This window comes from Pararge aegeria, chromosome Z (assembly GCF_905163445.1).
Source record: "Pararge aegeria chromosome Z, ilParAegt1.1, whole genome shotgun sequence".
NCBI classification, from domain to species: Eukaryota; Metazoa; Arthropoda; class Insecta; order Lepidoptera; family Nymphalidae; genus Pararge; species Pararge aegeria.
In genome coordinates, this window is record NC_053208.1 from 22,046,312 (window position 1) to 22,070,787 (window position 24,476).

At 35.8% G+C, this 24,476-nt stretch overlaps 2 protein-coding genes across 5 annotated transcripts in view; both read right to left on the reverse strand.

The window, feature by feature from the left end:
• LOC120636378 (F-box/WD repeat-containing protein 7) overlaps positions 1 to 19,437 on the reverse strand; it is a 43,002-nt gene extending 23,565 nt beyond the window's left edge. The window contains exons 1-2 of one of the 3 annotated variants that reach the window (XM_039907831.1): positions 19,290 to 19,437; positions 13,264 to 13,988 (exon numbers count right to left, since the gene is read on the reverse strand). In XM_039907831.1, coding sequence (XP_039763765.1) covers positions 13,264 to 13,977 — 714 coding nt within the window. In that variant the 5' untranslated portion in view covers positions 13,978 to 13,988; positions 19,290 to 19,437. Of the gene's footprint in view, positions 1 to 13,263; positions 13,989 to 18,900; positions 18,924 to 19,093; positions 19,124 to 19,289 lie in introns of those variants that run through there. The other 2 variants (XM_039907832.1, XM_039907833.1) reach the window with 2 other exon arrangements.
• Positions 19,438 to 22,105: 2,668 nt separating this feature from the next.
• On the reverse strand, positions 22,106 to 24,291 carry LOC120636284. Of its 2 annotated transcripts, none has more exons than XM_039907698.1 (4): positions 24,215 to 24,291; positions 23,747 to 24,061; positions 23,260 to 23,461; positions 22,106 to 22,466 (listed from the first exon to the last, which is right to left on the reverse strand). In XM_039907698.1, exons 2-4 carry the CDS (start codon positions 23,779 to 23,781, stop codon positions 22,218 to 22,220), a joined length of 486 nt encoding a protein of 161 aa, XP_039763632.1. In that variant the 5' UTR covers positions 23,782 to 24,061; positions 24,215 to 24,291; the 3' UTR covers positions 22,106 to 22,217. The 2 variants fall into 2 exon arrangements, with proteins under 2 accessions (XP_039763632.1, XP_039763633.1); XM_039907699.1 differs by having other exon boundaries at positions 24,222 to 24,278.
• Between the last annotated feature and the right edge of the window lie 185 nt (positions 24,292 to 24,476).

The following is a 24,476-nucleotide window of genomic DNA, read 5'->3' on the forward strand; positions in this document are numbered from 1 at the left end:
TATTTTTACGTGAAAATGAAATAACGTTACATTTTCTTACATTTAGCTGTAAACGATTCAAGTGACAATATGCACACAATTTATCAAGATCATATTGTAGGGCATCACAATCAGCTTCGTTGATAATTATTTTAAAAATTTTATTATCATCAGCGTATAGAAGACAACTAGAATTTGAAAAAGTGTTATAATAAAATTAAACATTTCCCTTTATCTGCAATATTTTAATTTAACGGACATATTTTATTTTATTTTATTCCACTACGAGTTAGCCCTTGACTGCAAGGGTAGCCCTTCACCTGGTGGTAAGTGATGATGCAGTCCAAGAGTATGGTAGTATGGTAGTCATACCCATAATCTGTTTCTACGCGATATTACACTTTAACACTATCTCGGTTAGCGGCATAAAATCAAAATGTCTTTTGACATGTTGCTTACACCGATCTCTGGTCTACACAACGCAATTAGCTATCAATATTGGAACCTAAACTTAAAAGTACATACAGGCGCAACGGTATCGTGCCTGTGGCAACCGTACCATAGTATCAAAGTATTTCATACTAAAATAGCGCTGCCACATATGGGCCGCAATCGACAAAATATGATGTAGCAATGCACACCACTTGTTCACGCCCTTACGTGAGATATTTGTAACCAGATCTACAAGCGTCTACCACCTGTCGCCCGCACGACATCTCAAGCCTAAAGAAACTTAAGACAATAAAAATAATCATCCAAGTTAAGATGCCCATTGTTATTGACTTAACTCACAACACTCTTTAAAAGAGAATTATTTACAGCTAATAATTATACATTTGGAGATTAGACCCTCCATGCTGCTCCAACTAGGGTTGGCGGGCCCTAACTTTGTCATTACATGTTAGTGGATTAGAAAGATCGATAGCGTTAACAGCACGCGTGGATAGGAGCATAATGATCTATTAATATTATTTAATTACTTAATACCTACTTAATGAGGCAAGTAACTAAAAACATAAACGAAAGTAAAAAAACCCGTTTTTAAGCCCATTACCTACTCATTAACTAAGTCGAAAAGAAAATAATAAAGATCTTTGGCCCAATCGGGTATTTCCAATTCCGTACTCTTGGGTTCACGTAAACGTAAGAATGTAAATATTGATAATTTCAGTAGGTACATAAGTATTGTTGTTTAATTATGAGATAAAGCTGTATTTGAGATATAGCCCTAGAAAAAATGACCTCTAATAGTTTCTCAAATCGTCAATTATATCGAAGTTTAGATAAAAAAAAATAATAGTCGTGCGATCTATAAAAAAAATTCACATAAGTACATCTATGTAGTTTATCAATAAAATACAAGCAACAAGCAGAGAGCGCCACCTCTTCTTATTATTTATATTTTTCTTTTCAGCCTTAAAAAATAAGAAGTTGAAGTAAATGTTTCTTAATGCGGAAGATAAAGGGCAGTGGCAGACAGATTAAGTGCGATTCAATCAAGCAAATTAGCTTCCCGCTCAGCCAGTAAAGAAATAAATAATCTTCCTCCGGCTTCCTAAAGGCGGCGCCAACGGACGGCTCTATTTATTGGCTGTCAATAAATCTAGAGTCAATGAGAATCGACTTTATAGATAAAACACTGGACTGGGTGTTTCTTAAACGATAAAAAGCTTGTATTGGGTGTGAATTGTTCTAACTTCATAGATTAATATTAATTTACTGTGTGATAACAAAATGAATTTACCCGGCTAAGTTTGTTGTTGGCTCTTCTTAGACCAGGGCTCATTTGAAACCCTCGTAGCTTTAGAATATAATAGAATAGAATTTGTTTATTTACCAGAACAACACAAACAGACTTACATACGGAGTAGTTTAAAAAAGTTATTAATAGCTTAAGTCTATGATGTGTCGTGCCAATAAAAAGGTTCTGACTCAGCTGAATGTTCCGGATACCAATGTACCCACAACGCTGGTATTCTGTCAGTACCTATTTAGTTGAGGGAAGTCCAGTTATGAAATCACATATAAAAACAAAAAAAATATATAAACTTTATAAAAGAAAGTAAACTTCACTATGGAAAGGAGATGAAAATTAGGTTAGGTTTAAATTGGCGAACGAATTTATCACCATCCCCTTACAACTATGTAAACATATATCTATAAACGCTTCATAAGTGCCTGTAAGAGGCCTACCTGAATGAAGAAATTTTGGATTTGAATTTATACAAATGACAGCTTCAGTTCTTTACCCATCTGAAGCGCTATTGTCTCGGGAATTAGTAGATGGCTGATCCCCGAATCTATATCTATATCTATACTCTATACTAATATATAAATCTATAGAGTTTTTTACGGTTGTTCCGTTAAAACTATTAAAATATACATCCGATTGAATTAAATTTTGCATCCATGTAGAGGATACATTGACTCAATGGATAGGCTAACTTTTTTATAAGTGTTAAATCTCCGAATTGTATAGCAGGGGCGTTAATGATTAGAAAAAATCATAAAAAACTAAATTTAGAATTTTAACTCTTTTAGACATGAAATTTGGACAGGATTTTTTTGGGCTATGTTACGAGCAAACAAGAATGTATTGAATGAAGTTTAAATCACAAAATCGGTTACGGGGGTGCTAATGAAAATAAATTAAAATTTTATACTAAAATTCCCAGACTTAAAATTTAATAAAATTTCATGTTTGTTAAATTAAGGTCACTTACTATCAGATTTCGAAAAATTTTAGCCCTAGAGAAGATTGTGGGGGCGTTAAAATTTTTTATATTATTATAATTGTTGATAACATCCTAAAGGTTTTTTTATAATTATTAATGATGGACCCAGCTGTGGTAACCTAATGGTTAGTGAAAAACCATAATTTGTTACATAAACAGAGGAACACTTTGAATGCCACGCAAGGAACTCATCCTATGAAATGACACCCTTCGGACTGGAATGTTAGAAGTATACACATATTCTTGGAAGTGTTAGAAGTAATATAGAATTCTTTTTATCCCGACATTAAGCTCAGTTCCTTTGGGAGAGGGGATGAGTGTTTGACGATTTTACACCATAACTCCATAATTATTTTTGTACTATAGAGGTTATAATGTGTCAGCGGACAGCAGCAAACCCCTCATTTAAGGCTTAGCGATACTGAATATTTTTTTTAGATCTACAACTAAATTTCATGCCACAAAAATCAAAATCAAACGGAGACGAAGTCGCGGGCAACAGCTAGTACTAAAATAAATATCGTCACTAATTTTTTTTTCAATAATAATCGGTCTCTATCTTTATCTCTGGAACTAGTAAGTTAGAGTCATCAGTGATCATAATTTTACTTCTTTGGACAATCGTATTAAAGCGTCACACTTGCAGCGCCAAAATGGCGTCACTGAACTAGAGAAATAAACAGTGACTATGGTAATAATATAGGACTGTAATTACATAGCATACTCTACGTCTACAGCCGAATGAACAAATTCAATGACAGTGGTATGTATCGCATCGACTATTCGTAAAAGTAAATTGGTGCAATAATAGTTACACGAAACTAATGGAATGAAACTAATTTCGTAATGATTCGTAAATCCGACTTAACAGTACCTACGCGTGATCTTTGTTGGCCAGAAACTATTGGCTAAAGAACCCTCAGCCAAAACTGGCAGCTCTAATACAGTACAAGGAATTTAATAACTCTGTACATTCGTACATGACACATGAGAGGCCGAAGTGGAGAGCTAACTTCAGCTCGTAAAAGCAACATTGCGCTAAATATACAAATAGAAAGATTCTCGAGCATTTCGTGATAATAATCTTCAGACGATTCTCGAACTTATGTTTTTTATATTGACACAAAAACCAAAAAACTCGCCTACGATTATGTTAAACGATACTCGTGCGGTGAAAACCAGATGTAATTGCTAGTTGATATGTCTTAACGCGAGCGACTTGACTTAGTTGAATGATTTTAGGACAAGACACTAATCATTTTTAAAGAATTATTAAAATCGTATAGTGTTTTAATACTCAAGAGTCTGGGCAATAATCGGCTATTGGAATAAGTAACGCCTGATTCGTTACATTGCGGAAGTCCGTGATATATTATGAAAATTAAGCTTAATTTGCGAAAAGCAAGAGAATCTGGTATGGTATAATTTATAATTTTTTCAATCCTTATACTCCACATTAAACAGATCTTCAGCAATGTACCCTCTACGCACGTTTCGCTCCGAAACCGGAGCATCATCAGGAGATGTTGAATTTACAATGGATAAATAATTGTTAACTTAACAATTATTCATTAACAAGATTCTCCTGCCTTTCGCGGAGTAGGTACAGCAAATTAGGCTCAGTTTTCATAATAACCGGCTAACCACCATTTGCTGATACTCCGTCTAAATGACACACACGCATTATGTAATTTTCCATCAGCCCGAACATGAAAGATTTGATGACATATTATTGATTTGATTGACAACAATTTATTCAAGAATCAGCATCATCATATCAACCCATTACCGACCCACTACAGGGATATATTGACCGTCATAAAAATGTTCGTCGGTAAATTTGTTGCCAGATCTGCAGATTTTAATGTAGGTACCCAAACATCGAATATCGTGTCGCTTTTGCAATTCAAAAAAAACGGGAAAGTAAACGAAAGAAAACAAAAGAAAAGTAAACAAAGGAATGGAAACCTTTGTTTACTTTTCGAATTTTCTGTTATTCAAACAAACTTTCAACCCTCATTTCACAATTTTGTTTTCGGTATAAAAAGTTCCTCTCACGTGTCGCAGCAGGCCTGCCTACGCCGCCACGTGACTGTCATTGCAGGATTCGGTACTATAGGTAGGTTTCATAACCTGCCACTCACAGGCGGCGCGTGATGACCAATGCGACTGAGAGTTTGTAGGGCGGACGTAATAAGCTCATATGAATATTCTAACAATCCATATAGTAGGAGTAGGTATAGGAAATTAGGTTTAATTTTCATAGCAATCGCCAAGCCACGTTTCGCAAATAGGTACTCCGTCTAAATGACATGCGTTATGTAATTTTCCATCAGCCCTAACATTAAAGTAGTGATGACATATTATTGATTTGATTGACAACAATTTATCGAAGAATCATAATCGGCATCATCATATCCACCTATTATCGGCTCACTACAGGGTCCGGGTCAGGGATATACTGACCGTAATAAAAAAGTTCGTCAGAAAATCTATTGCCAGTTCTGTAGATTTTAATGTAGGCACCCAAACTTCGAATATCGTGGCGCTTTTGCAATTCAACACAGAAAAATAAACGAATGAAAACAAAGGAAGGGAAACCATTTAGAATTTTATGTTAATTTTCAACCCTTATTTCACAACTTTGTTTTCGTAATAAAAATTTCCTCTCACGTGTCGCAGCAGGCCTGCCTACGCCGCCACGTGACTGTAATTGCGGGATTCGGTACTATAGGTAGGTTTCATAACCTGCCACTCACAGGCGGCGCGATGACCAATGCGACTGAAAGTTTGTAGGGCGGACGTAATAAGCTCATATGAATATTCTAACAATCCATATATCTGTTCAAGAAAATTTTGAAACGGTTAATACGGTTTGACGAAATTTTTCCGGCAGGTTGAGGACTTCAAAGGATAAATCTAGACATCAATATTTGTTTGACTCTACCACAATAGTTGTGATACATACAATTACGATGGTAACGGGCTTATCTGTTAGTGATATGGAAGTAATATTAAACTCACACTGCTAATCGTTTTCTACGTGACATCGTGCATCGTACCGGAACGTTAAACGGCTTAGAGGCACGTCTGTGTCTATAGGGTGGTTTTTATCCACTGCCTCACTGGCGCAATGGTGAGCTCTGAGAAGTTTAGTATTTTTTCTTATAATAATCTCATATGTATATTCTAACAATCCATATCTCTGTTTAAGTAAATTTTGAAACGGTTGATACAGTTTGAAGAAACTTTTACAGGCAGGTGAGGAATTCAAACGATAAATCTAGACATCTAATAGAATTATCTCGTGTCTGGTCTGGTGGGCTTTGGCCTTGGCTAGTTACCACCCTACCGACACAAACGTCCCGCTAAGCGATTTAGTGTTTCGGTACGATGACGCGTAGAAAACGCGATTAGATGTATGACTACCATACTCTCTAACAGGTTAGCCCGCTACAATCTTAGACTGTATTATAAATTACCACCAGCCGACGTAGCAGTCAAGGGCTAACTTGGTTTGGACTAAAAAAAAAAGAGCTAATGCGCGACGGAACGAGGTTTAAGTACAAAGTTGTAGGGACATGTTATAAATAATACAGGAATCGAGGTGATTACGTAATTTCAATAAATACCATTGTAAGAAGGGTAGGTGTGTGGGCTGCAAACGTCGCAGATAAAAACACCAAGAAAACATCATGCCACGTGTTAAGCAAGTGTGTGACGTGTTTACGTCCCACACTTGCTCGCGGGTTGCTTAAAAAGAATGCAACCCGCGCCCAGCCCGCAGTTTTCACGCACGATTTGTTAACACAACACCGTTCCCGTCGGGTTCAGTGATAATAATTGTGCTTTATGAAAGATAAAGTTCATCATTCCTTATAGTGTCGCCCAACTGTGGGCACGAGTGAACGTTATACCGGAAACGCCTACTAATTCGTTGTGCCGAATATTGATTACGAAAATTTCGTTACGCTACAATGTGGCCAGCGGAAAACGTATATACCTACATCACGATCGCTCGATGCGCTTGTCCGTGGTATCATGAGAGCTAACGTAAGCACGCCGCCGTGTAACGGAACGTTCGGCGCGCTTTGTAGGAGATTTGTTTAAAAGTGTATAAAGACTGTGCTCATGTGTCCGGCGAACTTACTCTGCGCGGCCTGCCATTGGCGAGGCAGCCGTCTGGTGGCTGGGTGTGAAGTCAACAACGCCGACGTGGGCTGAAGCGAGATGTCTACGTGGTATGTATAGCGCGCCGCGAGCCACGAACACGATATTCAGAGACATCTTCGATGCAGGGCAGCAAAAGAAAGAGCGAGCGTGCAGCGTCGCGAGTACCCGTGCTGCGCTTTCAAAGCTGCCGTTCGATCACGAAAACCGCATGCAAGTGGATACGTGTTATGGGCTGCTTCATAGGCGCTCGTTATACGTTATGGTGCTACGGATGGCCAGTTAAGGGTACTTTCTGTACTAGTAACACTAATAAGGGGAGATGATAAACATGTCGTATTTCAAAGTATTTAAGGGGAAGTTCCTGCCCTGGCTAACCCATGGTGCAGCTGAGTACCGGGGACCGCGCGGGAGTCTTAGGGCACCGGCGCGACGCATACTATTGCGAGGTCTAGGTTGCATCTTCCTACTGGATGCGAGTGTACTGTTCTTGAATAAGAAAGTAGCCACTTGCTTATTACCTTGGTGGTACTACCTGATGCTGCCGATGTCAGGAACTTACTCGGCTTTGATTTGATAACTCAGGGAGGCATGGTAATGATCCTGTCTGGCTCAGGGCACTGAACAAGTATAACTGCTATCAGTGACCAGATGTCCTAGCTAAGTCAGCTGCTGTCCAAGTATGCTGATGTGTTTGCGCGTATGACCAGCATCTGAAAGATCTAGGGGCTATCTTTCAGCTTCTGCAGGTGTTTAAGTTCTGCGTCCATCGCGGGAAAAGCTGTTTCGCCAGACTCCATACGATTTATGGGGCATGTGATAGTGCGGGCCGATTTGTCCACGGACTGCCAGAAAGTGACCCCACCACAAAATCTTAAACCCCTCGAGAGCTTTATTGAAGCCGCAAGTTGTTTACGGAATTTCATCCCTAGCTTCGCTGCTAATACGAAGCCACTTCACAGAAGAATGGCATCTGTCGATGGGAGCAACCGCAAGGAGATACATTCGACCAGGTTAAGGTAAAACTTACATCTGCGCATATATGGCGACAAGCTGATGAATCAAAGACCTACTTGCTATACACTGATAGTAGCGGATACTCTCTCGGAGCTGCGTTGGTGCAGGGGGAGTGGCCTGACGATAGCCTCATCGAATACGCCAGCCGCTTGCCCAATAGCGCAGAGAAAAACTATACGACGACTCGCACTCGCTCCGCTCTACCACCCGGACAGTAATCGGATTGAAAGGAAAAATATGGACTTGAAACCACAGCTTGCTATATTGTTCGGCCGAGATCACGCTTCGTGGGACCTCACCTTGCTGCTATCCGCTTTGCGGTTAACTTCGCCATTACTGCTAGTGGGACCGCCACCTGCTTACCTCACCTTCCGGCGAGAACTCCGAATTTCTAGCGACGCCAGCACTGACGTCCGCATTATATTGGAAGAAGATAATTTCGATCCTAGCTTTACACCTTACATGAAAGAAGGCAACCGTGATAGCGCAATAGCCTGAGATATGCAAGAACGTGCACCAGCTGAATCAAACAAGTATGCAGATGAAAGTCGATGCATTACAGCTATGTAAGTAGGCTGATTTAGTCTTGCTGAAGACCCAGGGCTTCAGCGACGCTGTCTGAGGGCAGGCTACTACGTCGCGGCAGCCTGTAACGTGTGCGTCCGGTATGCGGTCCTCCTACTGTCCAGCTGGAGAAGGTCAGCGATCAGGAGGTTATCGGTTAATACCACTCATCAGATATTACTCCCTTCGTTGGTCACATCCAAGTTCTGATTAAGGAGAAACGTATAAGGGGCCTTTCACTTTAGTTCGTGGTAATAGGGTAACGCCAGGACTATAGCGGGAGATTGTAAGGTTAGGTACGCGGGCTGGCAACGTCGCGGATCACGCCACCACGGAATCGTCACGCCACCTGTGTTAACGCCCACGCTTGCGGTTTGCTTAAATAGAACGCACCCCGTGTCTTTTCCACAGTATTTTATTATATACTCACGACCGCAACACGCACGAACCACGAGCAGCGTTCGCGCCGGGTTCGCTGTTATAATTGTAATAAATGCGAAGGATAAAGTTTTTAACTCCTCATCACTGACGTAATAAGAGAAATGGACGTCACATACAATATATTTTACAAACAATTTGTCCCGAGTTAACCTATACATACATATACATATAATTAAAAATATTTTAATTTTTCATTAATTAACATCATAGTATTATACTTTTTTTTTTTGCTTGAAACAATCGAATCACCTTCGGTCATTTCGAGAAAAATAATTAGGAGTCAAAAGGAGCAGTATAATTTTGTTTTTTTTTGCCTATGTAAATAAATATAAATATTTATAAATCGAGAATTTTTGTACAATTTTATGATATATAAATCTATTTTATGTTTGGCCTTTTGAATTTCCTGTTAGAAATATGAATATCGTGGTTTGGTTTAATTTATATAAATAAAAGAGTCTGTTTGTAATGTTTTACTAAATGCTTATGAAAGTATAATATACAGGACATATAAAAAACAAAGCCTATTTAAAAGTAAAATGTAGCTTTCTGACTGCTTGTTCCCGCTAATCTCTAAAACAGCTGGACTAATGTTGGCACGACTTTCACGGGCAAAAAGCTGATGTCATAATATTATATATGCTATGATTTTTCTAAACCAATACAAGCGACGGACGAACACGCCGGTGTTCGTAAGGGGTCTTAGAGAAGAAGTGGCGCAAGAAACTCCAGAGCAACCGATCGATCTTTTTAAAAAAAGGAAAAATAAGGTCAACAAAATATTTATTTCGTTTCGTACAGTCGAAAAATAATTCATCGAAATTGAAATCTTTTGAATGTCATGTTACCAACATATTATTACAAATATTATTTTTTGTTCTCATGACATACATTTTATACCGTTGATCAATTTAGTACCAAATTAAAAACACAGACTTAAACGGTATTTAGCAAATACGGTATCATTATTTCGGATCAAAATATTCTTCTCCTCGCGACCGACCTACAAAATTATAAATGAAATTGAATTTGACAAAATTCAATTTGATTTTTACAAAATTATAATTGAATGGCATGTAGTTTTTTTTTCACGTATCAAATTTATGCGCCACATTTGGTAGTTAAAACGCGATTCCGGGCCGGAAGAAACAAAATAAAATTATTTAGTTCTAAAAAAAAAACATTTTGTAGATTTTACCTTAGTTGCTGAAACTTTGTTTTAGGTCGCCTTTATCTATATACAGATATAAGTAGTATTTTCGTTAGTGTATTATGCCTTTTTATTCAATTAAGAGTCGAAATACACGTTTTTTGCTTAATATACGACCGTATCTTTAATTTATGTTAACTTAAAGTTTAATTTAAACAGCTTCAAAGGTCTGAGACTCCGAGTAACGTATTAATTTCAAGTCGATACACCCCGACCGTACCCGCGATAAGGGTTTTGACAGACGGACAATAAAGTGATCCTATAAGGGTTCTTTTCTGAGGTAGAGAACCCAAAACAATAGCGCGAAATCGTATAAATGCCATTTTTTTGGGATTTTTTACTCAGATTTTGTTACTCTTGCACCCAAAACTACTCAACGGATTGTGATAAAATTTCGCAGCAGTGTAAGTTATACATCATAATGACACCTAGGTTATAAATATTTAACGTCAATTGGTCAAGCTAAGGTTTAGCTAAAACGTGCCCTCAAAAAAACACTTTACAAAATTACGTTAATTACGAAATTTTTACGTTGTCAACAATAAACTTTCCCGCTAGAGACCAGACTCTCTCCCTATCTATCGGTTAAACCTTCAATACAATTATTTAAGAATTTCCTAAGATTAGTGTTTCCTAACAGACACGAGTCGTGGGTCTGATAATATTGCTTTGTACTACGATGTATATTGTTTTTTATAGTGTTGATTAAAGATAACGCATGATAAAATGAGTGAATGAGTTTTACAATGAATGTTATTTGTTTAATGATTTAACGCTTCTTGGAAAATCTACAAGATACATCTATAAATTGTTTTTTATGAATAGTCGGTCCTTTTGTTTGTTTGAATTTGGACACTCTAAGACCTATAATATTCAATGAGTCACTTTTCGTTAATATTGTATGTGTCTTGGTGTAAATAAATAAATTTTATTTCTTACCAACTTTAATCTCTGAACGAGTGGATTTAAATAATATATTATTTTGCATTTGATTATTTTTAAGTAATTTGTTGAAAATCACGCTTCCATATTTACGAGCCGAGAAAAAAGAAAAAGTCAGTGCGAACGTGAGGCAAAGTCGGAGTACTAGCGCGTGCGGACGATGCGACTCGAAAGGATGCTATGTTGCGTTAGGCTACCGGATTAAAATTTGGATGGAAAAAAATACTGATCGCATGATATACGCGGACGTAGTCGCGGGTAATCACTACTCATCAGTCATGTTTATTACAGTTTTGTTTATAAGTTACTTAGTTTTATTAACTTATAAACAAAACGTATGTTAAGATAGTTATAACGTATAACAATAAAATACATAAAAAAATATATGGAATTATGGACTCTACCCTAGAATAGACTCTATCCCCGTGATTCTATTTTTTTGTTTGTTTCTCTGTTTTATTTTTAAGTGTACAGCAGAGCAATTTTAGAATTAAAATTATTTAAAAACACGCTTATTTAACCTTTTTAGTAATGCTATATGAACGGGAGTAACTATTCTATAAACAACTTTAGTAACAATAAGCAGATTTCGTGAACCATATCGTGCAAATATCACTGAAATCCAATAGCTTTTCATCCCACAATAACTATAATCTCGGAATGTAAAATATAAGACTTTTCATCTTATACCAAAGTAATATATTATTTGCCTCGATTTTTTTTCTTCCATGTCGTATTTTGTATTGTGAAAGGCTTTGATCGTGGTTAGTCACCGTAGGGTACCGATAAAGACGTGCCGCCAAGCGAATCAGCGTTCCGATACGATGTCACGTCAATACCGATTAGGATAATGGAGTCACTATATTAGCTATACTAAAAAAAATTGGATTGACATACTCGTAGATATCAAATATTAAGACTATCTAGACCTAAGACAAAACGACCGAGGCGCGACGTCCAATTTATTAACATGCGGCAAAGAGAAGAGACGCTCCAAACTTTATTCCATAAAACTCCGGTAGACTTCCTTTGGTACAAAGAACACCCGGCTAGCTCATGGCTTTAGTTTTTAAGTTGACTAAATCCACCATCAACTCACAATAGAAAAATATTCATGAGCGAGTCACAAGGACATAAAAAAAATGCGTGTTTGAATAATTGTGATTCTAATAGCAAGATCGGACTTAACAAAGCACTAATTAAAACACAATATAGTTAAATTAAGTTAAAATATGTGCAATCTAAATAGGAAGTCAATATTTCAAATTAAACAAGGTCTTCACTTAAATTGTAGTGCAATATTTAATTGCATAGTACCAAAATTATTGTGTTAGATTAGATATTTAAGAGAAACCGCTAAGTTCAAGCAAATGCCGAACACGAGAGGTTTCAGATCGCAGAGAGTTTAACTGTTTCGATGCAGATGTGCAAAATGTGGATACTCATCCATCTTAAAAATGGGAAGAATCGCTTGAAATAGGTTTATTTTGAAGAAATATTTCGTAGAATAGTTCGATCTTAGTAGAGTAAAATATGTAATTAAAAAGTAAAACTATTTTCAAATCTATCGTAACACCGCATTACAACATCAAAAGCTTAGCGGCCTTTTAGTCCACTGCTGGACTAAAAGGCCGCAGAAAGAGAAGGGGTGGTAACCGTATTAGTGATCTGCCGTCACCAGACGGAACCCTAAAGCACCTACAGCTTTAAATGGATTTTTTTAATGCTTTATACTTATAGGTATTTAAATACATAATAACGTTTAAGTAAATAGCTGTAGATTTACATAGTCCTTTAAAATCTTCTCGAAACTAAATTACAAATTTAAAGTCGATTAGACATTAAATATAATAGAATTTTACCATTAGTATCCATCAAGTGACACATACAAACAAACAGACAGACAGACAAGTCGGTATCATCAAATTTGTGTCTGGGATAAATATCATTTTATCTTCTACCTAATACTCTTGGTGTAAAAAATCGAAGATTGTTTTTGTGAAGAGCTATAAGTACGTTTTTAAATTTTTAGACTATTTTGATGCTTTACACTGACTTTAATATTTTTGATTTATCCTATTAACGTATTTTACACATAAAATATCTAAAAACTCTTAAAACAAACTCCACATCTACTAACCTATTTATAGTGAATACTGACAGTTAAACCTGTGAATTTTATATAATGACAAAAAAAATACTTACCGAAGATTTAGAGCTTCCACTGCCGTTTCTCTTACTACTGTCGTCCAAACCCAATAACTTCTCGGCGTTAGATGTAGAAGGAACTGTAAACTCTTTGCTGTCACAACTTGTGCTTGAGGCGTTGGAGCTAGACCGACTTGTTGATCCACTTATACCATCACACATGTCAGTGTCCCCGGAGGTCTCTAACAAATCTCCCTTGTAAAGCTTGCCTTTAGGAAAGTCCTTCTTCTCTTCTATATTACTGCTTAATAACTTTTGCATAAAATCAACCTTCTTTGGTGTCTTCGGTTCTTCGTAGTGTGGTGTCCGTGAGTGTATCATACTCTTTATAGTGGCATCGCTGCCCTCACAGTCTTCACTTTTGCTGCAGCCGGGCAAGCTGAAGTCATTGGCCATCATATTAGATAAGGTTGATATGGTTTCTGAACTGGATGTTAGACTCGAGTTGGCACTGGATAGATTTCCTGAGTAACGTGATGAGCCTTCTATTTCATCATCTACTATCATACTAGAACAGTGCTTCAACATTCTGTTCTCCTCTTCGAAGTCCTCGCGTTCTAAATCATCAATTTTTTGCCTAACATCACATATGCTGCTTGAATTTTCACCTAAACTGTTGGATCTACCAGTCTTATTTTCTACATTGTTTTCATATGACACTTTGCTTCTCTCAAACACGTCGCACTTAGAATGTGAACATGACGGTTCCATTCTAATTTATTCTGAAAAGAAATGCAAACATTTTATTCTCTATATAAATGGATATCTTGATTTTTAAGTTTTGTTCATTCTAAATTAATGTAAAATCAATCATATCAATCAATCAACATATTAGCCCCACAAAATATGCTATTATATTTGTTTATAAGATTTTACGGTCCTGTGCTAGAAAGACATGAAAAGACTAGAAAAATCTTGTACTTTTTATGGCCACCCACATAATACGAGGGGAGATCCAAAACATTGGGGAATGGTAGGGTTGGAGTGTAGATAGGTTAGTGTCATACTAATTGCGGAAACATAATTAGTATATAAATTGAGTTTCAGCTTTATTGCGGCATTCGTTTACGAACACTCGCATGCTAAACAATTCAATCCGGAAGAAAACTGAAACAATGGAGAAAATTGAACACCGTGCTGTGATAAAATTCCTTACCAAGCAAGGAAAAAAGGCTCGGAAAGAAAATTGAAAATTGCCTCCTTTAGAAATGAAAATTGTTTATGGGGAACAGCGCCCTAGCAAATCAATCATTTACAAGTGTTGTGGTCTTTTTCAACATGGTCGGGAGTCTATTGAATACGACACTCGCTCAAGAAGGCCATTTGAAAGTGGAAAAATTTGTACTGGAAGATACCCGTTTGACTACTCTTACAAGACCATGGGCCGGACCATAGCAGAGTTGCAATGGCTGCTCTGGACACGCATGGCTTCGAATCACTAGTCGACCCACCCTACAGTCCAGATCTGGCCTCATGTGAATTTTATTTGTTCCCCAACTTACAAAAACACTTAAGGGAAAGGAAATTTTCCGACGACAATGAGATAAAGGAGGCAATTTTGGCTCATTTTGAAAATATTTTATCAATCATTTTGAAAAATTATTTATAGAGCTTATACCTGTATTCAGCTTCAGGATGATTATATTTAAAAGGTAAAATAGATTCGTTGTTTCATTTTATTTAATACCCTTTCATTCCACGCATTTTTGGCCCTCCCCAAATAAGCCAATAAAAATATTAATTGATCCAAACAAGTTTCTACAATTTCTAGTAGATTTAACTATTGATACATTACCCATGCGGTTAGACTCGTATTATAAGATCCCATGACGAATGTTTAAAAGGATGGATCTATTTTTAAAAAACATTGTGCTTTTAGTAATCAGATTATTTATACATAAACCTCTATCATCCTCATTTATATCTGATTTTTCAATTTGTCAACTCTGACGATAAAACGGTAATAAAATAAATTTTTTTTCATTGAAAGGATTTATTTAGTACATTCTGGAATAACTTTTATTAATTTTATGTCAGTTTTTTACTGAGCATTGTACATTTTTCATAATAATTAAAAAACTATGGAGTCAAAACCAAATTAAAAGTTGTTCCAGAGAGTACAAATGAAATTCTTTCTGATATCATCTGGTATAAAAAAAACTAATCTTTTTAATGACTACATTTTGGTAACTGCAGCAATGAATGATTTTTTTCTACATTTATCAATAACAAACAACACCATGTCATAAAGTTCGCTACAATTTTGGTACAGAACCTAATATATTACTTTAATTATTGTCATTACTATAGAACTTTAATTATTGTTCTAATATGCCCCACATACGTAGCACAAGTCTGCTATTACAAAAGTGTGTCAGTGGTTGTTCAATGACAAAAAATTCTTGTTTAAGTCCATTTTTAGACAGTGGAATATATCTATACAGACCCCTATGTTAAAACTTTACAATACCATATGCCCTTAACTGTTATGTGAAATTAATTAAGTTATGCATGAGTACCAGTAGAGTTATGACTATCTGAGCTAGCTCAAGTTATGGTAAATGGAGAGCCATTAAATGAGAGTTAATTGCACTAACTTCATAGCTAAATATGAATTGACTGAGGATAGTGATAAAAAAAAAATAACCCAGTTAATTTTTCTGTGAACATTTCTTAGACCATGGCGCGTTTGAAACTCTCGTAGCTTTAGGTTTAAGTTGGCGAACGTAGTTATCACCGTCATCTCACAATTATGTAAACATATATATGAACGCCTTATAATATATATATATATATATATATATATATTAATATATATTACGACAATACACACATCGCCATCTAGCCCCAAAGTAAGCGTAGCTTGTGTTATGGGTACTGAGATAGCTAAATACTCATAAATACTCATAATATACAGATAAACACCCAGACACTGAAAAACATTCATGTTCATCACACAAACACTCTCCAGTTGTGGGAATCGAACCCACGGCCTTGGACTCAGAAAGCAGGGTCGCTGCCCACTGCGCCACTCGGCCGTCATCAAGTGAAAGTCATCAAGAATATTTGAATTTATAGTAAAACTTTGCAGGCTATTCAAGAATCACATCCTTCAAAGTTGTGTATATCAATCAGAGGCATTGAAGTTAATGTTCATGTGCCAGTAATTACACCAACACAAACACCCTTCAGAACAGATCACAGCGGTGCTACTTGGCAGAAATTAGATCTACGACTAGTGAAAAAGGTTTAATACTAATCTACCTTTAGCTTAAAATATGTATGTTCAGTTTGAAATTTAGAGTTTATATTCAACATAGGGTCATAGAAAAGTGCTATTATTGATCTTATTTGTTGATAATACAAATAATATGCAACTAAATTTGTTGCAGGCTGCTTCTTTTGGCATGATTTGATGATGATGAAAATGCTTCTTAGTACTTTAATAACATGGTAGCACATAGTTCCTGGGGCCCGAGTCTGCTATTGCAATTGAATCTCAGTAGATGATCACTTACAAAAAAGTACTTATGAAAAAAGTTTTAAAAATATTGAAATATTATGTGCAAAAAATAATCAAAGAATTTATAATTGTGTCATGTTACTGTTTAGCAGTGCACATTTTTTTTAAACAATTTATTTTGAAAAGAATTACAGATACTAGCTAAATGATCGCATAGGTATGCTTGGGACCCTGGTGTTGTCACCAAGAAGGATTTGTTATTAAAACAACATCAATACCATGATTAAATGTTTGGTACATTATATCAACCTTGCAAATATGCATGTAGATTATTTTTTCAAGGCTTGCATAAGGATATTATGGGAATTATTTCTTACATTGCAGGAACATAGTCTAATTATTCATGTATTGTTACCAAGCTATTACTAGAAAAGTTTTAATTCTTTCTACTTGGTTTTCTCTGGTATTTGGTTATGGAAGATATCATTGATAAACTATCAAACATCAAGTATTGGCCATTGGGTCTATAGTAATAACAATGTCTCTATTTATCATAAACACTGCACGCTACCTTGATGAGTGTTTTAACACTCCTGATATATATTCTTTAATAGGTGAAACCACAAGGTAAAGCTTGTATGAAATAAACCTATCATAAGTTTAAGAATGCCAGCTTAACACTAGTTGTTTGTGTAACTTAGTTACTTTACAAGGCACAGCAACTTTTATTTGCTATATACAAGACCATGTTTTTAAAATTTTACTACATGCACATTATGTTAAATGCAATTGGGTTTTATTTTTAGGAGTTATATATCCTAAGCGAACTATAGTTGTCATAGAGTGTAAAATGTGTTTTGTTTACTTTTTGTACATTTTGTAATGTAATCTTACTATGAAGATTAATTTTGGTTTAAGTAGATTACTGCAAACAACATTGTCATATTACTCATGGCCACTATTTTGAAAAAATTGATGGATGGTTAGCCAAAGTATTCAAAGTGCTGTGTCTGGTTGTCACAGATTAGCTAATTAATTTTAATGTTTACTGTATATCATTGACTTCCACAGAATAATACATGCTTCTATGAAATATTTCACTAACTCCAATGTGAAGCAAACTGATGCCCTCCCTGCTGGTGGTGGTGTTATATATAAGAGTTACAGGCATTTTAGAAATTAATAATTCCTTAGTTTTCTCAGGTCTGGTTTGAGTCTTTGTAACTTTCCACCCTATGTTAAAAGATGTGCCACAAAACCATTTAACATTTAAGCATGATGATGCATAATAACTTATTAGTCTGTCAGCTGCTTATATTTTTCACTTACCACCAGGCAAGATTGCCATCAAAGACAAGATTATAAAAAAAATATAAAATAAATTAGCATAACCACACTTTTATGCACCACATTTCCAGTACAATGATATAATACTAACAGTTACCAGTGTCTCATAAAATTTCTGGATTTGTATGCTAAAAGCCTTTGCTTGAGCTTTGGAGGCAGTGTTTAACTGACAGCAAAATATCCTAAATCAGAAAGTTAAATTAAATCATCTCCACATTTAAAATGTGTTCAGCTTATAATATTAAACAATTAATCATGTGATAAGCACACAGTAAACAAGCAGTTATTTACAACAGACACTTAATAAAACCTACTTTTCACCTAATATGTCTTATTATTATTTTTAATTTACATATTTGCTTAAATGTATGTACCAAAATATTATCAAATTACCCAATAATTTGCAACAATTAGTTCAAAATCCTACCCTATATGACAATAATATTGATTGTCTATAGATAATATAACAATTAAAGGCCAAGATAAACAAAGGGCCTAATAAATATTTTAAGAATTTATCAATAAACAGGTTTGTATACAAACTCAGATTTATTTTTAGTAAAGGGCAAATTGAGTGGGTGTTTATGTAGAGTGCTGCAAGTTAGGAAGTACTCAATTTAATATATTGAAGACTAGTCAATTACTCCACTAACATCAACAAGGTCACTAAATACCAATCAACCAATCCAGTTTGGCCTTGATTATGACAGTTCATAATCAAGGCCAAAATAATTTATGTTTCACATTTAAGAGAAATACACCTCTGAAAACAGAAACACACAAAAACAGCATAACACTCTACAACACTCACTTAGGTCACGTACCTATTTCGTCAGTTACGAATGCAGGAAATCGGCCCATGTGCAAAAGAACTAAAAAAAAGACCCACGACTTCGAAATAAAGGTGTCCGAGCGTGAGAATATTTTTTTTTCACGCAGCGCAGGATTCACATGCACCCATGCAAACAAAAAAAATCCATAAGCAATTATCTACGGTTTGTGGCAAAATTCACCGACCTTTACGTGAAAAATCTATCGAGCTAAGCCAATGACCTATTTATTATGGATATAGATGTATGCGCAGAAACGCACTCCCAGCTGAACAGCTATATCTGGGATTTTATAAGGATACGGTGTGAAAACATAAAAATGTGGAATGAGAAACTAATTACGAACTCTACATCTGTCTTTAAACACTGCCTAGGTCACTCACCTGTATTGATTCTGTTATACTGGAAGTTTCATTGGGTCTTCTAAGAATGTTTTTATTTCACTAACTTATTCATTAAAGTTTGTAAAGTCGTGCGATCGTTCAGCGAACTAACTTTTTCATGACCAACAGTCAACACCAACCAACACCGTGGTCGGCCATCCATGGACCATAGACAAGTAGAATAATATTTGTAGAAAAAATAATAGGGTCACAGATTATCTAAAAAAACATCGATGTATCGACGTAAGTTGGAAAAATCGATATTTTTATTTATGTAGATTCATTCATCGATTGAAATAATGATGACTTGGCTTCAGTTTATTTGTCTAGTATTTGTATACTCATTGTTGAATCTTAATGATTAAGATTTAATGATGACTTCGACTTCACTTTTTTTTTTTTTTTTTTTTAAGTATATAGACAAGTGCTTGACTGCAATCACACCTGATGGTAAATGATGATGCAGCCTAAGATGAAGCGCGCTTGCCTAGAAGATGCCTATTCACTCTTGATTTGAAGGTACCCAGATTATAGGTATCAGGGAAGACGGAAGATGGGATGGGACTTTCAAGAGGACGAGCTTGATTTCTAAGTTATGTGCGTTTGCTTTAAGGAAAGCTGCTTGCCATTCTCCATGATGAACTCAAAGGTGTGAGGAATCCATCAATCCGCACCATGCCCTGTAGTGAGCCAGTAATGGGTTGATAAGATGATGATTAATTAAAACCTCTCACTGATCTCAACACCTCCTTATTGAAATCATTTGATTTTCACAGTATGGCGTTGATAGCAGCAATGATGAAGGTTCTTGGAACTAGCGCTAGTGATGCTACAGTTTTAAAAAACGATAACCATAAAATACTTCTTCTATTAGTGGTATCGAATTGCTTTTCAACGGAAAATGTACTATTAGTTAACTTTAGTCTGGTGGGAAATTTCAGCCTTGGCTAGTTACAACTTCTAAAGGCAACCTATCAAAAAAGATGAGCCGCGAAGCGATTATGCGTTGCGGTACGATGCCGAGTAAAAACTTATTAGCGTCATTGTTTTAATAAAACTGCTATACCATTAACGGGTTAGTCTACTACTATCTTAGACTGTATTAACATTTACCAACAGGTGAGGTTTTAGTCCAGTGCTAAAATAAAAAAATAAAATTGTATCATTCAATTTAAATACATTGGTGAGCTACGAGAATGAATAAAAACAGACAGACAAAACATTAATTTCTAAACAACCAATTAAATTAAAGATGAAAACCTGTCACCACAGACCTCACACCCCTAAAACCCTTTTTATTTAAGGATTTCGAATAGATACGTACTTATTTGCATTTCTTGGTCGAATTGATTTATTTGCAACTCAGTGTGAGCAGTCATCAAAGGTAAAACTATAACGTAGAACAAAATATATTTAATACAAAATTTAAGCTCTTGGCAGAAATAATAAAAAGTAAACAGGAATATGGGCTGCTAAGATATAAGTTTTATATGTCCAATGCACCAATGAATTATTTTGTTTTACTGTAGTTCGTGTTTTAAAATGTAGTATTTTTCAAATACAATTATTTATTTTTTCTTAGAACCCAAATTTACTACATTCATATTTTGAAGCCATTATGGTTTTATCGTAGAATCAGATAGAAACGTGTAATTTGATGAAAATTAACAGAGATAGTGTCGATGAGTACTATCGACAAAGTACTCGGCACAACCCTATCGTAGAACTCTAATCAGCACTTCAGATCGTCACAATTTTTAGTTGCCCTTTTATGTGGTAAAGCCTGTCCAGCATACTATACCATAATAGAGGTCAGTGAAACCTCATCTTACTATTATTAATCGATATATTATATCGATTTTTTCACATTTAACTCAAATTGTCTATGGTAAGGACAAAAATGTAAACGTAGACTATCAACTATATACGATTACGAGGGAAATTTAATTTAATTAGAAAACGAATACCTACTGGACTACAAAACCCAGTGACAACTTATATGTTGAAAGAGCTAAATAGATAAATAATAGGGGCCTAGTGCTATCCTTTCAAAATCCACAACATTCGCAACATCAATTAGGTTTAGTTTAGAGATTTATGTACATATTATGTTAACAGAATTGACAATTTGCACAGAAAAACAATTTTATCAACTTTTTAGTTACTGATCCACCGCACTAAGTTCTTTTACCTACTATTTAATATAAGTTAGAGTGAACTGTGAATCACTGACCTCTATAATTATAGTATAATAGAGATCAGTGTTGTGAATGGACTGAAATGGCCAATGACCACACCAATATAATCTGTGATTGTGGACAAGGCGTGTGACGCTGGGTTTATACTATAGTCACGGCGAATACTATCAATATAAAGGTCCTGTATCTGAGGTTTATAACTTTATGACACCTTTATGGACATACCATCATATACCACCAAACCGAGTTGTGCCAACCATAGAGGTATTTTCTAAAATCTGTATTTTGATATTATTCTAGTCTCAGATACAGTACATATTGATTTATAGTATTTGCCGTCGCGGTTTCTTGAATTTAGTTGGGGGTCGTGGCTTTGGTACCAACTAAATAAAAGGTCTTGCATTCAACCCAAATTAAATTTAAGGCGATTTAAAGGCGTATCGTAACTTTATACTGTAATAGCAAAATTTACCAAAAGATAAATGAATATATGTAGAGAGAAAGAGAATAGTTCTAGAGTTGCTAATTCTCACAGATTTTCGTTCCAGTGTTTCAATATTCGAAAATAATAATATATTGAAACCCATTGTATTGCCTGCGAAATAGTAAAAATAATAATTTTTTCTCGCATTCTCACGTTTTTATTAAGGACATTGTCAATTTCAAATACTTTGAACGATACAAATTACTTCAATTATTTTGAGCTCGTCTCCGTAGCAACTTTTTCCGTTTACCACTGTGACATTAAATCGAAATCAGTAAGACGCTGCATGACGAATTGCTTTTTCTTCACTGTTTTCATACTTTTGTCTTTCCCAGGATCTTTTTCCTGTACTTTAGTAGTAACTTTTTTCGTAGGTTTCTGTTCTTCAATTTCCTTCATTTTTTGATTTCCGCATTCCAAATCAAAAGGGCATTGCTCCGCAGGGTATATTGGCATCATAATGATCGGAACATAATTTGATTGGCCCCCTTCTTTCTAAAATGATAAAAAATAATAATTGTAAAGCTAGCGAACTCAGATCCACAGTCCACTGAGGAGTGCAAAGCGTGCTTTTTTTTCAAACGCAGATTGCGTTCCGATAGGGTTGCCAGATCGATTCTTCCTGGTGTCGGGATCAATAACCGATTTTTCGGTATTTTAGGGCTTTGGTCGGGGGAAATAAAAAAATAAGTTAATAATATTAATTATACATAATATATTAAGTAAACAAACAAATTTTTGCATAGCACTGTAGATATAAGAAAAAAAAACATAGTAGGTATTTGTGACACATAAGAACCGAATGAGCATGTTTATTGTTTTTGTTCTTGCCATAAGTATTTGTAATTTTTTTTTTGTATGTTATTTGCAAGTTTTGTTTGACGAAAATGTAAATTTAAAATTATCGAACTTGTTTTTCGGGAGATTACGGCAGTCGGGAGGACATACAAAAATTCGGGAGAATCCCGCCAATTCCCGACCGTCTGGCAACCCTATGTTCCGATACCAGAATGTCACATCTCTAGACAATATGTTGACTCATGTTAAAATAGCACCTGCTAAAATCTATAGTCGATAACAGCCAACAGCTGGACTAAGGGCCTCTCACAACGGGAGGGTTTGCCCTTAGTCACCACACCGGGCAGACGGCTTGGTTCCTACAGCACCCGTGAAGAGGGGGGGGGGGGGGGGGGGGGGGGTGACAACTGACAACTGTATCCATAAAGGCCGTCACTACAAGGAATACACCTGCCTCAATCCAACCTAATTAAAATTGGTTCACTCCCACCTGACTTTTACTCGCACACTGATCGCAGTAACTTTGTGCGGCAGACACTGCTTCGGAGTTCACTAAATATTGTACTATGGCCTTAAGACGATCTTCGTCCATGTTTCCTGGTGTCGAATTTTCCCATTTACCATCTGGATTCATCTGTACTAGCATAGGTGCTGTCATTCCAAGAGCGTCAAATCCAGCCTTTGCTATAGGTCTGAAATTATTTTTCCCAAGATAATAATGATAGTAGAGTAGCTACTAATAACCGGGACTTATAGAAGACAGAATCAAGACTCAACGTGATACTAATGTGAATTAATGTATAGACAATTTTACTAAAATGCATGACGTTTGCATGGTTTGCCTGGAGTTTACTTTAGACTATTCATTTTAACCAATTGATTCAGCGGTTTGATTGCATCATAAACAAAACGTTTGCAGTAAAATAACCTAAAGATTAAATATCGTCATGTAGGTAATTGTCTATTTATGTACTTACATTTTTGCAACTTTTGCCAAATATTTGTCATTCATTTTGATTAATATTTTTATTGCTTAAAATTTACTTTGAAATTTTGACTGTGAAATTATCAACAATATTTGCTACAATTCAACGTCTTTCATCTTGACACCTGCCAATTCTATATTTTCTTATTGAAATAATCTGTAAATAGGTAGGGCTCAAATAGGCAGAAATAGCGCAAGTTAATTTTATAAAGATAGTTCGGTTCGGTTTACTATTCGGGTTTTCTTAGACTACTCAACTCAGTCCCATCTTCCTTTCAACCCTGGTTCAACTCCAACTTACGGCTTACTGAAAATGAAAGCATGGTCAGCGGGTTCTAGGTGGTTAGAAGTCTGCGACGAATGGGCTACCAGTCTTCGAGTATTTCACAGTTTTTATAGCATTTACAACGACTGCAAAGTTCAATTATGGAGACACACAGAATTATGAAAATACAGAAACCGTGTACACGACTAATATTGCAGCGTCAAAAACCATTTCACTTTAAAGTGTTTCTCGAACCGCGAGTGTAAAGTGAGACGTGCGCGGTGTGTTTTCACAGTTTTAAAGACACGCTCTTCCATACTATGGAGGGCTACCCTCCATATTCCATACTTACAAAATGGTACAAAATTTACTACCGCCATCTATTGTGATATGCGTGAACTTTTACGACCGCTAACGAAACACTCGAATTGGGTTGCAATGAATATGTTTTAATACG